The following is a 17,991-nucleotide window of genomic DNA, read 5'->3' as shown; positions in this document are numbered from 1 at the left end:
TGGCCCGGGACGGCGAACCGCGGCCAGTGGGGGCCACGATCGGTCGAACCTGCTGCGTCAGCAGGTAAATAAACTGGCCCGGCCCGCCAGGGTGCTTACCCTGGCGGGCCGCGTGCCAAACGTTGCCGACCCCTGAACTAGGCTATCATAGACTTATAAAAAATCATGCCTTCCAGAAATGTATACACATCCTAACGCTGCTCTACGGCTGTGGGATAGAACTTGAGAAAAATTAAGTTATTTTCCCTTGCCAGTGACTCCCATTGCAACCAATCTAAATCTTAACCCAACTTGCAAACCAGAGAGTTTTAAAGACTGGGAAAGCCATGAAATACAAATGGTTAGCCAGCTATTCAGCAAAGAAACGTTTCTAACTTATTTAGAGGTCAAAACTGCTTTTAACTGTCCACTCTTCCATGGTACCAGTACTTTCAAGTCAGCCATTATGTTCCTCAACTTTCTGGAAAAGCTGCTTTAGACAGAAAGCTAACTTTAGTAGAAGTGATTGTAGGGTGACTGTAGGCTGTGGCCAATCCACAAGCCAGGAATTGGTGTGGTGACTCTCAGGGCAGGTATGTCAACTTCACAGGAAGAACAGCAGCTCAGTCTGCTCAACATCACTCCAGGGTTGGAACTCTCTCTTGCCTGACAGTGGCAAGAGACCCCCGCCCCCAGGCCTTAGCCTGCTCCAGCCTTGCTCTTGGTCCAGCCCTGTTCCTCGTCTTGCTCCTGCTCCTGCCTTGTTCCTTGCTCTGCTCCAGACTTGCTCCAACTCCCCTCTGGACTCCTGATTCTGGCTGTAACACAATAAAAGAAATTTCTTTAAGATGCTGTTTCAATGGTACCTTATGCCATTCAGGTTAAAATATAGATAGATTGAATGGGAATACATTTTTGAGAAATTGTGCTGAAAGAGGAGATTTTATGCATCTATGGTACATATGTCCAGGTCATTAAAGATTACTGGGATGAAATTCAAAACCAATTATCACAGATTATTGGATATTTATTACCAAATGATTCTTTGGTAACCTTCCTGGGGCTTCCTAGAAGAAATGGTCACACAAAAGGAAATGAAGAATTAATCCCTCATCTGCTAGTAGCTGCTAGGCTACTGAAAGCTTCTCATTGGAAAAAATGGTCTGGCTCTAGAGAAATGGTTAAAAAATATGGGAGGTGTTTGTTATGAAAAAAATTAATGCACCAGTAATATACCCAGCAAGATAGAGGACAAATAAATACTTAGATATTTGGTTACCATTTATTCAGTAGTCAAAGTACATTCATCTGCAAAAAAAACAAAACCCAACACACCTGTCCAGGTTTTTTTTTTTTAATAGTAACATTTGCTAGACATGCCTGGTTTGTTAAATATGGGTAATCAGAGATTTCACTCAATTTAATTAAACCACTAGAAACAATATGTCATGGGTAGTGTAAAGATGCTTACTCTGTAACTTGGTAACATCTGTTAAATAGGGCGAGCCAATGATTATATTACTGTATTATGTTTTTCTAATCAAAAGCTCACTGTAATAATTATTGTATTTCCTCTCATATTTACATGCATAGGATTTGTAAACCTCTTAAAACTTCCTAAATAAAGCCACAATTTAAAAATAAAATAAAAACAAACAAACAATGGGGGGGGGGGGGTAAAAGATGCACCACGTTAACAACTTTAAAAACAACCATCACCAACAAAAAACAACCTCATGCTGTGTCACGCTGTCTGGAGTGGCTCACAACTCTGAGTGCCAATCTCAGGTCAGACTGTCGGGAAACAGGGCAGATGCTCCCCAGCTGGTGGGATATTCTATAATTAGACTTCACCAAGTCAGTAACAAATATTAGCCTTCCCATGGAGTCAGGGACAGTCCCCTTAGGCTCTCCAGCCAATCTTACCACCCAGACAAACTGGACTTTGTGATGAATGCTCCTGTATTAGTAGGAACATTGCCAGCAGATCGAGGGAAGTGATTATTCCCCTCTGTTTGGCACTGGTGAGGCCATATCTAGAGTACCGCATCGAGTTTTGGGCCTCCCGCTACAGAAAGGATGTGGACAAATTGGAAAGAGTCCAGCGGAGGGCAATGAAAATGATTAGGGGGCTGGGGCACATGACTTATGAGGAGAGGCTGAGGGACCTGGAATTATTTAGTCTGCAGAAGAGAAGAGTGAGGGGGCATTTGATAGCAGCCTTCATCTACCTGAAGGGGGGTTCCAAAGAGGATGGAGCTCGGCTGTTCTCAGCGGTGGCAGATGACAGAACAAGGAGCAATGGTCTCAAGTTGCAGTGGGAGAGATCTAGGCTGGATATTAGGAAACACTATTTCACTAGGAGGGTGGTGAAGCACTGGAATGGGTTACCTAGGGAGGTGGTGGAATCTCCATCCTTAGAGGTTTTTAAGGCCCAGCTTGACAAAGCCCTGACTGAGATGATTTAGTTGGTGTTGGTCCTGCTTTGAGCAGGGAATTGGACTAGATGACCTGTTGAGGTCTCGTCCAACCTTAATATTCTGTGATTCTATGATTTTATGAAAGGTTATTAGGTCACTCCTGGCCCCAAAGGGCCAATCACTTACCTCAAGTCAATGGATGCTCTTGTTCTCACGCCAAAAACAATGCTGGTAGCCATGGATGCTGACTTCTGCTGGCGCCGGTGGGTACTCGACCCCTCCCCTGGCCCCGCCCCGACTCCCCCCCAACTCCGCCCCCTCCCTGCCCCATTGGACTCCTTCCCCAAATCCTCACCCCAGCCCTGCCTCTTCCCCGCCTCCTCCCCTGAGCATTCCGCATTCCCACTCCTCCCCCCTCCCTCCCACAGCTTGTTATGCCGCGAAACAGCTGTTTTGCAGCAGCAAGCCCTGGGAGGAGAAGTGGGGACGCAGCGCGCTCAGGGGAGGAGGTGGAGGCAGAGGTGAGGTAAGGTGAGCTGGGGCCCGGGGGCGGGACAGGGAGCTTGGCTGCCGGTGAGTGCAGAGCTCCCACCAATTTTCCTTCATGGATGCTCCAGCCCCGGAACACCCACGGAGTCGGCGCCTATGCTGGTAGCCAGTTCTTTAGTAAAGTAACTAAAGATGTATTAGCTAAGAAAATAAATTAAAGTTATTGAGAAGTTAAAGCAGGTAAAATATATTAACAGTTGAGTCCAAGTTTGTAAGTCCAACTGGTAGTAGATATGTAGTAATCTGCTAGTTTTCCATAAATCTCTCAGGGTTACCTAGAATGGCTCTAGGGATCTCTGTCCAGTTTCTCAGTATTCCTCCCTGATAGAATCCATCAGTCCCGAGATAAGGATCATTCTCTTAAATCAGCAGTTATAGATCCTGCTCACAGAAGACAAGCTGACAGGTGCCTTTGCCCACATGGGCGCTTCCTTTGATGAAGTATGCATCTTGAGTCTTTGACCTCAGGTCCCCGCATCAATGACCACTTGCTTTGAAATTAGCATTTGTTTGTTAAAGTCCTTAAGCCCTTATTTAGCATTCACAAGATTTCTTAGATGAGTAATTTAGTTAGTGATATACATTATGCAATTGTCTGCCATGACATTACTATAGAAATAGATAAGTGAGAGCAATACAGGTAACATGCATTGGTTTTCAGGAAGTTTACACATCAAGTAAACTTAACACAAACCTCTGATATAGGGTTAATTAAGTACAGGATATAGATAGATGAAAACAATACAATCAACATCTCTATTGATTTTTATTAGCATACGAGTGAATTAGTTTGAACCCAAACTAACGCTCAATACTACTTTGATATTCACAAACAAATGAAGTGACCTATTGCTTTGATCTGAGCTGGTCTGTCAGCGTCACAGTCCATTCAGCTGTACCTTAGTGTTTCCTGACCACATCTGTCATTGGTTATGATTTCAGTGAGCACTTACTAAGTGCACGTAAGGAAAAAGATATTGGTTGCTGAAGTGAGCTGAAAGCATGTACATTAACAGCTCCTAGAGTCTTGCAGATAACCATAACAGTTAGCTCTGGCAAGAGAGATCCATGTTAAGCTGAGCAAAAAGATAGTTCAGGATAGCAGATATCAGCTCAGACATACATAAAAACAATATGTTTGTTGAACATTGCTTGTGAAAAAACACTCTGCTCAACATCCCATCTTGGAAATCAAGGAACAGATTGCAGTAGTCATGTTTTCAAGTCTTTACAAATGTCTTTGAAAATAATTTAATGTTATTATGTTGTTTATAAAATGTATTTGAAATATCGGGTAAAAAGATCTAAGTATTAGTAGGTTAGAAAAGTGGTGCTGGTATTTTTATTACTATAAAATGTGGTTTGAATTGTTTAAAACAGGAAAATATATCTATAATTTCCCTCCTCATTTGTGGGAAACTCAGAGATGGATATTATTCAAGTTTTCTGAAAAAAATTCACCTTTGGTCAGAGACCAGGCATGAAAAATTTCAGTGCACAATGTGAACATTTTATATAGTTACGAGCAAATGAAAGAGGATTATGTTTATTGCAACCCAGGGGAAATAAGTTAATAGCAATACTTATATATTACTATACATTTTCAAAATACTCTACAGACATTAAATAATTGTAATTTATATACTTCGGCCATTAACAATACTTATAGAGGTACAAAAAAATTCCAAAAGAAGATTGGTTACTATACATCCTGCCTGGAAGTGACCATGTTAATTCATGTTTTCCTCTCTAAAGTATTTTTTATTTGTTTTAGGATTTTTGCTTTTTAAAGATTATTGTATGAATGAAATTGATGAAGGTGTCCCTCAGCTGAAATTTTATGAAGAGGTAAGAAACCTTTTATCTTCTATTGGTGTTCTATGTCATATGCTTAATTACTGGCTTGCCAGGACCAGGTGTATTTGTGTTTGGGGGGTGGGGCTTGGTAGGAAGAGCATATGGGTTGCACTGGTGGGGGGTATAATGGAGGAAAAGGGGGGGTATATTATGATATGCATTGTTCTGATAAATTTCAGTTTCCTTAAGTAGATTAATGATTCATAAGAAATGGTGATAAGTAACATTTAGATCTTACAACAACAGTGGTAGCTTTTTAAACATATATAAGAGGCTTTTTAAATAAAATGTTAGAACAAAGTATTTAATTTAATTGGTTTTTTTGTACAGTTTTCAAATCATATATGCTTGTAAGGTGATTACGATGATGTCTTTGGTATCACATTGATAATGATCACACATTTAAACAGTACAAAATGGAATGCTGAAAGGAAAAATGATTTTGCTGGCTTATGTTCCAGCTGTGCTGTTATTTGGTATATCTGCACATATTGAGACTCAGTCTTTTTATTAAGCTTCTTGTGTTTCTGTAACAGTGGATTAATAGAACACTTAAAGAAGTGCAGTTGTAATAGATACCTTCGCTTGAAGACATGTTGAGTTTATTTGGTCTCTGGTTTCCTGATGCCACTGGGGTGTGCAAGGTTTTGGCTGATGAAAATGATAATGTAAGAAAAAAATACATTGACTGAAACTGAACCATATTGGCATTTATCAGATCCATGCACCCAAAGAAGGTTTCAAAAATACCAATAGGCGGATGGCAGGGCGGGGGGGAAGAATCATGATTTATGACTGGAATAGTGTAGGTATATGAATGCCTTTTCCCCTGAAGTTATTGTATGTACTGTACTGAAGCCAACTATTTCCAACTATTTCTGGATGCTGTGACTCATGCTAAAGCCGAAACCGAAAGCAAGCTGCAGGCTGGACTATTAGGATTGTCAGGCCTCTAGGGTTTTTTTATTCTTTACAAATCGATTAAAAAAAAAATTTTTTTTAAAAAGAGCAACCTTTAGTGTACTTCTTTTAAAGTTGCATTTAGGGGCTATATTCTTCCTTCAGATGTGCACATGCAATCTCCACTGACATTACCGAATTGCATATCTTGCACGTCACTAAGTTGCATCGAGTTGCATACCTAGTTGCATATCTTATTATTTAGTATTTATTTAACAGTAGACTCAGGGGCACCAATCAGGACCTGACCTCATTGTGCCAGCTGTTATTTGTGTATATACATATGAAGACTGACACAGTCCCTACATTTTAATACATTTATAATCTAAGAAGACAAGTGGTGCATAAAGATTTATAGAGAGATGTATACAATTTTGATATACATTTACATGATTTTTGTTATTATAAAAATGCAAAGTAAGAGTCAGCTATCTGCATATACCTCTTAATCTAGCCATCAGTAATTGGTTGAGATCTAGAGGACGGGCTGATATGGAATATTCTGAATATCACCATTTCTCGTCAAGAAACTTCACCTGGATTAGGCAAGGTGGGTATGTAACATTGCTATAGAATGAGGACTCTGTTCTTCTTTTTTTTTTTTTAAACTTGAATTTTATTATATTTTCCTGCAAAGTTTAATCAGTAATGTAGAAATCAGAAAATAAAAAGACAAGGAAGTTAAAATTAAGACTGTCTCAGTTCAGACCCATTCAGCAAAGAGTTGGCTGAAAAATGTGGACTTGCACAGTTCTCAGAAGCTAAGAAATGTGGGCTCTGACCAGCTTGCTATTCATAGATTCTAAGGCCAGAAGGGACCATTGTGATCATCTAGTCTGACCTCCTGTATAACATAGGCCAGAGAACTTCCAAAAATAATTCCTGGCACAGATCTTTTAGAAAAAGATTTTAAAAATTGTCGATGACGGAGAATCCACCACGACCCTCAGTAAATTGTTCCAATAAGTAATTACTCTCACCCTTAAAAATTTACACCTTATTTCCAGTTTGAATTTGTCTAATTTTAACTACCAGCCATTGGATCATATTTTACCTTACCCTACTAGATTGAATAGCTTATTATTAAATATTTGTTCCCCATGTCGGAACTTACAGACTGTAATCAAGTCACCCCTTAACACTTCTTTGTTAAATTAAATAGATTGAGCTCCTTGACTTTATCACTATAAGGCATGTTTTCTACTCTTTTAATCATTCTTGTGGCTCTTCTCTGGACCCTGTCCAATTTATTAACATCCTTCTTGAATTGTGGGCACCATAACGGAACGCAGCATTCCAGCAGCAGTCGCGGCAGTTCCAATTGCAGAGATAAAATAACCTCACTACTCCTACTCGAGATTCCTCTATTTATGCATCTCACAATCGCATTAGGTCTTTTGGCCACATTGTCACGCTGTGGGATCAAGTTCTACCATTAGGGATTCTGCCTCCAGTCTTCAGAAACGCACATTTAGAGACTGTCAGCAAAAACACTTCAGTTTATATCCGTTGTCATAATGGTGTACATAGAGAGAAAAATAATATCTAAGATAGTCAAGTCCCAAATAATATAGGTCTTTATACATGCAGATTAAAGCCAACACCTTGAAATGCACTTGGAAGAGTATTAAGAGCCAGTGTATTGGAAGGAGCACAGGTGCAGTGAGTGCATGTCATCTCGCTCTACCAGTTATTTGAACCACTGGATTCTACACAAACTGAAGCTTCCTAGTAGTTTTAAAGAGTAGTCTTGAGGAGAATACATGGTGTTGAATCAATCTAGCGGTGACAATTGCATAATGGATTATGCAACAATGAAAGGTAATTACCTGCAGATGAGATATAAATTACCACAGTTTTGCAGTGCATGGAAATTCAAGATCAGCTGAGGGCACTGTGTACAGAATTTGAAGAACTGTGGCGAAAATGGTTGCTGCATCTTCACGGCCTGGAGCATTCTGTGTGGCAGAATAAAAAAGTCTTTTCAGTTGCAACTGGAGCTGAATTAAGAGCTTGACTCAAGAATGAAGTGTGACTGCTTGTAGCTTGCTGCATTAACGTGATTGATTTTTGGTTTTGTAGTTGTTCTGATCCAATTATAAAATCATTATAGTCAATTTAAAAGGCATTTGAATTTGGAGTCATAAAACAGGGTCCAAACGTACCCCCAAGATTGCCAACCAACTTGACATGGAATGAGACACCAACAGAGAAAGCAATCACATCTACACAGGGCCAGCTCTGGCTTTCTGGCCGCCCCAAGCAAAAAAAAAAAAAAAAAACCCGCAGCGCGGCCGGAGCCAGGGTGCAGGGGGACTCCCTGCCCTGCAGATGTGCCCCGGCTAGGGGGAGGGGGAGGGAGCGGGGGGCGAGAGAGAAGGGGGGCGGCCAGGGCTTCAGCGGGGCACTGCCACGCGGCCCCTCCTGCCGTGCACCCTGCTGGGAGGGCTCCGCACCGCTCCGGTCGGCTGGGAGGGAAGGACGCGGGCTGCCCTGCCGGGCTTGCTGCAGGGCGCTTCCATCCTCCACGCCGCTGCCCCCTACAGGGCGGCCGGAGCGGAACAACAACAACAACAACAAAAAGTGGCCGTGCCGCCCTAGGATTGGGCGGAATGCCACCTCCTACAAGCTGCCGCCCCAAGCACCAGCTTGCTCGGCTGGTGCCTGGAGCCGGCCCTTCATCTACAATCAGTTTCTGTAAATAATATTGTGTGCCAATCCACATTAACTCTGTCTTGTCTAGACTTTTTTTCAGCCAGTATGTTTTTGCTTCTCCATTGCGTGATTTAGACAGGGACACGGATTAGCAAACTGCACCATCTGCACTTGTGAAAAAGATCATGTAAAGTTGAGTTTTATCCATGTATTGTTCACACTGCAGCACCAAATGCTTCAAACTTCCTTGGCAGCCTCTTACATGCAGAACCGAAGGGGCAAAAAAGTATAATCCTCTAGGACTTTGCATAAGAGGGACCTTAGAGTGATGAATAATTACGTACTATCACCTTTTGAGACTTCTTATAAAGGAACAAACAGAACTATTGCAGAACAATCCCATCAATTCGTGACAGATCCTGCAGGTGGGTAAGCAGCACCTCATGAGTAATGTTATCAAAGACTGCTGATAGATTTAATACGGTCAGCTGTTTTCTGTTGCCAGAAGGAGATAGTTGACTAAGGATACTAATAAAGCCTTTGTACCAAAACCAGACATAAAGTTAGAGTACTAGGGATCTGGTATATCAGAAGAATCCAGATGAAGCTGGTATTGTCCTTCCATGATTGCCTCAAAAGAGAACTTTCAAAATAGGATAATAACTAGCAAAGTCATTAATCATAGAATAATAGAATATCAGGGTTGGAAGAGACCTCAGGAGGTATCTAGTCCAACCCCCTGCTCAAAGCAGGACCAATCCCCAACTAAATCATCCCAGCCAGGGCTTTGTCAAGTTAATGTTAAGTGATTGCTTCTTCCTAAGCTGCTGTTGGTCTAAAGATAAATTCTTAGAACTCCAAAATTGCTAATTTGAGTTAAGAAATGTTATGCATTGTAAAGAGGAATACTGAATACATTTTTCTATCATTTCCATCTCTTTATACATTTAAGAATTACTGTAGTATCTAACCAAGAAAGCAGTTTGTATAGATACTATTTCAAAACATGAGTTATTGCATGTCATTTATTTATCTTTGAAACAATTTGAAATTGCACTTAAGGGTTAGAAAAACATGGCCTAAAAATATTTTAAAAGTCTTGTTACATATTTTTAGAAAAGTCCCCTTTAGATATTTAAAAAAGAGACTTGCTGTATTTCCTACAGTAAAGTATTATGTTTGAAAGCTTTGAAATGTTTATATATTTGATTTACTTACCACATTTTTCAGGTAGAATAATTTGAATAAATTGTTACATAAAAATTATCCTTCGATGTAAAAAGGCTCCATGCTGAAGGGATCTCGTATGTTATTGCAACGTGAGTCACGATCGTGCATTTATCTGGATGAGTGATTCATCCAGATCTGTCAAAAATCATTTTTTTTAGATGCTCAGTAACTTAAGCATTCTAATTTCAGTATTTGAAAAGATATATTGTCAGATAGTATTTCTGAAGGTGAGCTGTGGTATTTCAGTCTGCCAGAGGACTATCATATATGAATCACTAGTACCACCATATTTATGGGACAGTACAGTAACTCATGAGGGAGCTCTTACTACGATATATCAGTTATCAGATAAACCATAATAGTTTGTGAGCTCTGCCCACCATCATGTTCCTTTTGGCTCTATGTAGAAGTGTTCTATTAAATAAACCTGTAAAATTAGCTGAATTTGTATGCCATACATGATCTGATATTAATAAGTGTCTTATTATATCATCTTGCTTGCCTGCAATAGAGTCAGGGTATTCTTGATGACACATTCTCATTTCCCTAGATGGGAAGAAAGGAGGTAGTTGGCCCAGGACTGTTGAATTGGTTTACCATTTGTGACTCAGTGTGGCATTTATTCTTAGACAGTTGCTGCAGAGAGGCGAATGTTGGCCAGTAATAAGAGTGGACAGTGTTTGTGCTACACTTTCCCAATCCTTCAAGATTCTGATTCAACCTGAGAACATGTTATAAAGCTCTAAAGTAGGGTGACCAGACAGCAGGTGTGAAAAATCGGGACAGGGTGTGGGGGGTAATAGGAGCCTATATAAGAAAAAGACCCAAAAATCAGGACTGTCCCTATAAAATCGGGACATCTGGTCACCCTACTCTAAAGTGGTTATAAAATTTTATTATCATGCACAGGTTTAGGAGGAAAGCTCTTCAGAGCTCCCATCACAAGAACATATTCTTCACTCTGACAAGGATTTATTCCAACAAGCTATTTGCATTTTATCCCCTTGAAGAGTGTGTGTTGTTTAATCTATGGAGTGCAACAAATTCTACTTGAATTTTGCAAGGCTTCTGTGAGGAGCATGGGACTTATCTGTATTAATTATTATTGTTATATTTCTATATCTGTGTATCTAGCTTTAGAGATTGCTTTGTGGGCTAAAAGATAAGTAAAGGGTAAATCCTACAGGAACTCCCAAACAATTTGTAGATGGAATTCAATTGCTTGGTGCTCAAAACAACAATCCCAGGAATGCACCATTTAAAGTTATCCTCCAGAGAAACGCATAAACCAGTTTGGTCAGTTTCAGGGGCCCTACTCAAAATCCCAGGACATCTTCAAGCAGGAACTCTGAACAAAGGGACTTTGGAATGAATAAAAAGAAAACCTGTGACTTGAGAGATACAGAATGGAACATCAGACTGTCTGAGAGGCAGCAGTTGCAGGGGCAACCTGTCTCACCCAGCCCAATGCTTGGCGGGCCTGGGTTAAGTGGAACCTTCTTAAACTCGCAAGGGAAGTCTAGGCTTAGGTAAGACTATGTGTTTAGGCTTTTCTTATTTTTAACCCTGTACTCTAATTGCTATGGGTCTTTGGATTAATAGTATGTTTGTGTCACTTTAATCAGACTCTGGTCACAAGCTCCAAATACAGTTAGACCTGTGTCATTATAACAGTTGGTAAAAATGGGGACTGTAGCCTGAGACCCATTTTAAGTATGGGATGAATTGTGAAATTCCACCCTGAGAAAAAGATAGTTACTTGTAGGGGTGCACTTGAGAGGGACTGCAAAGGGGTCTAAATTGCTACTTGCCCTGTAACCATGACAGCTTCAAAAAGAAAAATGTGTTCTGAAATGGAGGCAAAACATTCCCTTTTATGTCCTTCAATTTTAAATCTCCTGAACTACTTGCTTTCTCTTAAATCTGGATTACCTTTTCCACTTGTTAAAGTGGTGATCACGGATCCTTGTTTTTTTCCCCACCTGTATGAAAGCTTTTTCCAGAGTCTGGTCCATGTGTTCTCTCTAAGTGGAGACTCACCAACACCAGCCTGTCCAACGTTAGTCTCAATGACAGATGTGTGACTGGGCACTACATCATCTGTGCAGCCTTTACTTTGTAGGTCTGAAAGTACAGGAAGCCATAGTGCTCTGTTCCTTCTTAAAGAGGTTTTGAAAAGGGCCAGATTGAGTCTCAGCCCTGGAGTGCTTTGAGTTCCTTGATTCACAAGCTGATGGATGGATCCAGTGCAAATCAGCATACTCAGTGCTTCTTTTGTATCCTGGTTCTTCACAGAATGAAGTGGAGGAGGTTCAGTAGATCAAAACTAAAGCCGTCCTTCGGGGATATTAAACTATCTCTTTCTTTTCCTTCTTTTCCATGCCCTAGTAGGAGTCTTGCGAGTAATCCTCCAATTGAAAGATTTGCATTGATAAACTCTTCTTCAGAACAGAATGGATCTGAGGTCTTTCGGGGTTGGCCTCGCTGTCATGAGACAAAGTCTGAGGTTCATCCTAACAGAACCTATATCTTGTGCCTCCTCCCTGGTTTTCTTACTGCTTTGGTAGAGCTAAACCTATTTGTAAGTCTCCGTGGTTATTTGTTGCTCTCACTTATCCTTATATACTATCTCTTCTGTGAGAGTGCTCAAGTGGATGTTCCCAAATTTGTTATGACCTAGTCTGTTCCTGTATCACAGAATGAGCATTATGACTCTATCTGCCATGTCTAAAGCAGTTTTTAGACCTTGCTGAGGCAATAATCTCATCTCTTTATGCAGCACTAATGCTGCTTACTCACTAAACAAAAGTTGTAGAAATTGCAGTGAATTTGTAAACCAGTCATTCTTATATTTTTATATTTTCTTACAATATTCTCAAATATCTTAACCTAAATTCTGTTGTTCTAACTACAGATTTAATGTGGTTAAATTTCCATTGCAACTGTTGGTGTAGTGGTCTATAGTAAAGAAGATCAAAATCAAGATCCTTCTGTGAAGGGGCCACTGGAAATTCCTGAAATAGGTCATTTTCCCAGCAGATATCGATAATACAGTATCTCCTCTTAAGAGAACGTCAGTGCAGTAGCCTCTTCGTCATACAAAGTTGTTTTCCACTCTCAGTATTTTAAAAAGCTTATGTAGACACAGAAGTATTTTTTCCATGGTAACTGATTAGAAATTCATATAACTGATTCAGCTCAGCCCATTGAGAGGCCTGGATGCTGCCCCAAACCCCAGTCTGCTAACAAACACTAGGAAATCACATCTGTTTCAAAAATAGCACAGTATCCCAGTAGTTCTATTCTGTAAAAATGGGATTGCAAGGATTGTAAAATAGGATTACAGTCATACTACTGTCATAACAGGGAGTGCACTTGTTATCTATATTAAACCTGTTGAACCCCTAATGTGTTTTATCCAGTTCTCTCAGTACTTGCACTCAGGACTCTGGCATAAAATTAAAAGTTAATTTTCTTTAGAGTTACAGCTGAGCTATGTATGAACTCTGATGTGTCCAATATCAGTATTTCTAGTTAGAGATCTTCATTAGACAAGGTGATCTCATCACTTACAAACCCAATCTCTAGTCTCCTTTGTTTTGTGGCACTTCTTACTTATAGGTGGTGTGTGTATTTGAATGTATACAGTACATATAATATTAAAGTGCTACTGCTAAGGCCTACAGCATAAACAACGTTGCTCATTTGGCTTCCAGGCTGCTGGTTCTATTTTATGCATATGCTCCAAATACATTTCAGAAAGTGGGGATCAGCATTCATCATTGTAGGAGAACCCATGTTGGTGCTCTCACTGGGTGGAGAAGGACAAAGAAGGCCTCCTCAAAAAGGGTCAATCCGATACATACTCCTCTGCCTGTCCCACCCCAACCGCCAAGTCCATCAGTTCCATGATCATCTTCGCACAATTTACAGCCCAGCTAATGGTTTAGGAAGGAGTGTGCATATGTTTTTAATCCAGAACTTCTTAAATTTTCAAACAAAATTCTTCATACCCCATTTTAAGCACCACAGTCTGCAATCAAATTGGTTACTCCAATCAAAAGTTACAGGGGGAAATCTCTTCTTGGATTGGAATCCAGAAGTCCTCCTTAACTATAGAATTGCAATGAGCACCTCCACAAACCCTGTCCTGAGAAAGGGATGAAGGGAAATAAGGTTTCTACCACAGTGAAGAATCTTTCTTTCCTTAAACAGTGTAAAGGTTTAGAAATAGGTTCATTGACTGATTCCTTTTCTTTCATATTACAGATAAAAGAATATGAAAAACTGGATTCTGAGGAGGAACGTCTTAGCAGAAGTCGGCAGATTTATGACACATACATAATGAAAGAGCTGCTGTCTTGCTCACATGTATGTATACTGAAGTTTCACTCTATAATTTTAATATTTAAATATTTCCTTTGACTTTAAATTCTTTAAAATGTTTAATAATGGAAGGATAGTGAGTAGATGAAAGTCTGACAGGGAATTACACAAAACACTGCTCAAGATGTGACAATAGCAGTATCTATTACGATAGCAGTGTCTATTAACTCAGTTGTTACTCTTTGTATAGCGTAGTCCTATTTGAAAGAGTGGATAATCTACAGTAATGACATGATTTGAGCCAGAGAGAAATTTATCCTGTGATTTAAGACCTTGAATCTGCAAGTGCTTATGCCCATGCTTCGCTTTACACATAATTCCATTGAAGTGAATGGGAATACTCGTGCCTGAAGGTAAGCATGTACACATGTGCAGGATTGGGATGTAAGTGTACATTTTTCTTAAAACTTGTGGGACTACAAAGAAGCAGTTGGTGGTTTCATGTGTTCTGTGTTCCTGGTGCCTTGCAATTACTTGATGGATGGTCTCCGCCTTGCATGGCATGGTCTGTGATTTTTTTTTTTTTTTTTGGCTTGGAAGTAGGGATTGGCATAACTTTCAAAGTGTTATGCAACAGGATGTTTAATGGACACTAAGTTACGTTCATTTTGAAGTTTGTGTATTTTTCATATAAGCAACATTCCTTTTTAGTTGAAAACTGGTATTGTGACCTCAATAATTGAGAATTTACATATCTCTTTTCCAGCCATTTGTCTAAAATCTTACTTTTTATTTTTCCAAAGCCGTTCTCAAAGAAAGCTGTAGATCATGTACAAACTCACCTTGCCAAGAAACAAGTGCCACCAAGTCTTTTTCAGGTGAGATGAAAGCACTCAGGATGTCCAGGTTTTATTTAATTATTTGAATGTAAGCAAATTCAGGAAACCTCCTTTATGTATATATTATAATTACAGTTATGACAAGAATTTGATACTGTATGTCAGAAGTTGATGAAAACAAAATGATACAGGGAAAGATTTCTGTATATAATAATCAGAGAATGTTTCTAATTTCATTGTCTTTTTAAAGATCATAAAAATTGTGGATTGGTCTTCTTTAGCCAGAGGAGTCTTTGAGTACATTTTTGAAAACAGATTACTAACTGTTCTATAACTTTACTGACTGAAGTGGTCTAATATTAACATTTTATTCCTGCTTTCCTCCAAAATCATATGGGAAACTTCTTAGAATGAACAATGATTACAGATAGCTCTTTTTTGGTGAGATCAGTGGTTTTTATGCCTATGGTTCAGGAGTATCCCAGCAGACTAGCAGTGTTTGAAAGAAATCCTCATCCCTTGGGGGCTTGTGAGGAGAGAGTCACCTTGGGCAGTCGGAGTTTGGGCATGCGGTCAGTCCATCTCCCCACCTGTGACTATTAATCTGCAAGGTGCTGAGAGCGCTGGTCCTAGTCCAGGAAAGCATTTAAGGAGGCTCTTGAGTGTAAGCATGTGAGTAGGGAATGGGAATACATAAGGGCATTAAAGTTAAGCATGTACTTAAGTGTTTTTCTGGTTTGGGGTCAGAGTGCTCAGCACCTTGCAGGACTTAGCCCTTAGTTTCTCTCACTGAGGGCTTCCTTAGATAACTGTGAAACTTTCATTCAAAATAGAAGAAATTCAATGAAAAATATGTACCCAGTTTCCGTTAACCACTTGCTGGTATTGCTTTTTCACACACTGTCCTAGAAATTCAGGTCACAGTCCACTTGGATCTATGCTTTCATATGCTGGTTCCAAGTGCATTCTAGGTAACCCAATTAGCAGAGTGTGAGGGAATTTCACATAGACACAGTGAAAGTGGGCTATAGTGGCTTTGCCAACCACTGGTAAATTACATTTTTTAGATATAGTGTAGAATAAATCCCTTTTACATCAGGACCTTATGCTTCCTTTCAACATAAATCAGGTGGTGAAGTACAGAATTCAACGTAATGTTTCAGAAATATAAGAGCATAGCAATGCACATACCTTTCTGTTTAGTGGATCCTTCCTTTTGCCTCTAGCTAACTTCTATTATATAGCACCATATTTTTGAACTCTGAGTACATGGCTGGAGTTAGCAATATTGCAGTTTCACATGAGGGTTTTAGGTGTTGGTGTCAATTTATAGTTCTTTCATTATTCTAAATACAGTGGAAAATTACATTCCGAAAAATGGCTACTTCTCAGAAATTAGAGTACCTTTCTATAAAATGCTATGAATGTTTTAGGATTTTAGAATTATAGGATTTCTATGTCCACAAATTTAGCACCAAAGTAAATAATGGATTTTGGTTTATTGGTTTAAAAAGTGCACCTTTTATATTTTTTATATTATTCAAACAAATTGAAGGTGAAATAAGTATTTCTATATTATTACAGTTCTAACACAAACTGACCTAAGCAAGGAAATTCAAATTGAAGTTGTTAGATCACATAATTAGACAAATTAAAGATGGAATTTTTGCTTTAATGTTGAATGTCCTTGCTTTTTGTTAATATGAATCTATGCGATGTGGCAGTGACGGCAGGTTTAAATTAATTTGCTGTACTTTTATAGTAATTGCATTTACTGTAGCATTTAAAGTACTGTTATATTAAACCTGCTTGATAGTCTTACTGTGTCAGTGGATTGTCTTTGATGTTAGAACCAGAGAGACTGACAAAGTGGTATCTATATTGCCTGATTTGGATCTCATGTAACCCTTGCTAATTGAGTTGGGATTTGAAATCATTGCACACTATGTCAAACCAAGTAACGGTGCTCCTCTTTCAAATATGCCACTTGTGAATTAAAGCTGCTGGTAGTAAGGTAGAGGAAATAAAGGAGAGGGAAGAGAGAAGCACTAATAAGGAAAGATTATCTTGGTGTTCCTGTGCTGGCTGGTCTTTGAGTTTCACAGCCTTCACCATAAATTCTAAACTGTTTTTTAATTTAAATAAATGAGAAGCAGTGTTTTCAGCCTGATAATTCTGGTGATTAATCCATAAAGTTTCAATGCTCATTTCCTGTTGTTGGCCCATGGGCAAAGACTGCAAAATTCTCTCCAATCCCTCCCAGGAAAATGCTAAGGCCGCTGATTCAGAAAAGCACTTGAGCAAATGCTTATCTTCAGTGCAGCTACACAGGTTCTTAAAGTCAAGGCCATGCTCAAGTTCTTTGCTGGATCAGGCCATAAGCCAAGAAAGTCACCACAAAATATTGCAGTTACTCTGCTCAACACAGTTGTTCTTGCCAGTGGGCGGTAAATGCTGGAGCCTAAACATGTAGTTTATTTTCACTGGACAATATTGCATGTTCAGATTATCACACACCAAAAAGTTAAATACAATTTTGTATCTTTTTTAGCCATACATAGAAGAAATTTGTGATAGTCTCCGAGGAAAAATATTTCAAAAATTTATGGAAAGGTATGAATCTACATACTATATGAACTACTGTGTAATCTCCTGCAGTTAGACTGGTCCCTTGAGTATTATTGCAAAATAAGGCTAGAATTGTTTAGTTAATTAATAGTGTATTATCAGCAAGCTTTTCCAAAGAACTAGCCTTGATACATATATCATGTTAAGTATCAGGATATCCCAGTATTGTATGCAGTGTAGTTGTGACAGAACTTGTAAGGATGCTCAGATCACACAGTTAGTGGACCACTCCACTGCACCACGTTACAGTAATAATGGACTTCTTACAGTTTGATCTTTTAAAAGTCTGAAAGTCTCTAACTCCCTTCATTTGGGTGATACTCCTACAAATAAACTGCAGTATTATGGGGGTGAGCTATACAGCAATTCTAGTATGTAGCCCAAACGGTTTACAACTAAACAGTAACTGTCCTGTAAGGAAATGTAAGGTGGCAAATCCAGTTAATTTTACAGATCTGAATAGTGCTATTGACCTTAATGAGACTACTGGTGGGAGTAAAGTGCACAGGATTTGACCCCAATCTACTGCTGACAAATGATAGATCAGA

General features: G+C 39.4%; 1 protein-coding gene across 1 annotated transcript in view; it reads left to right on the top strand.

Moving 5' to 3' along the window:
- The first annotated feature begins 13,919 nt into the window (after window positions 1-13,919).
- Window positions 13,920-17,991, top strand: part of GRK3 (G protein-coupled receptor kinase 3) — a 46,806-nt gene continuing 42,734 nt past the window's right edge. Inside the window, exons 1-3 of the mRNA XM_026656968.1 lie at window positions 13,920-14,021; window positions 14,780-14,854; window positions 17,367-17,428. Coding sequence (XP_026512753.1) covers window positions 13,995-14,021; window positions 14,780-14,854; window positions 17,367-17,428 — 164 coding nt within the window. The 5' untranslated portion in view covers window positions 13,920-13,994. The remainder of the gene's footprint in view (window positions 14,022-14,779; window positions 14,855-17,366; window positions 17,429-17,991) is intronic.

This window comes from Terrapene carolina, unplaced genomic scaffold (genome assembly GCF_002925995.2).
Source record: "Terrapene carolina triunguis isolate 2854851 unplaced genomic scaffold, T_m_triunguis-2.0 Scaffold234, whole genome shotgun sequence".
NCBI lineage: Eukaryota > Metazoa > Chordata > Testudines > Emydidae > Terrapene > Terrapene triunguis.
This window is presented reverse-complemented; position numbering and strand designations above follow the sequence as displayed.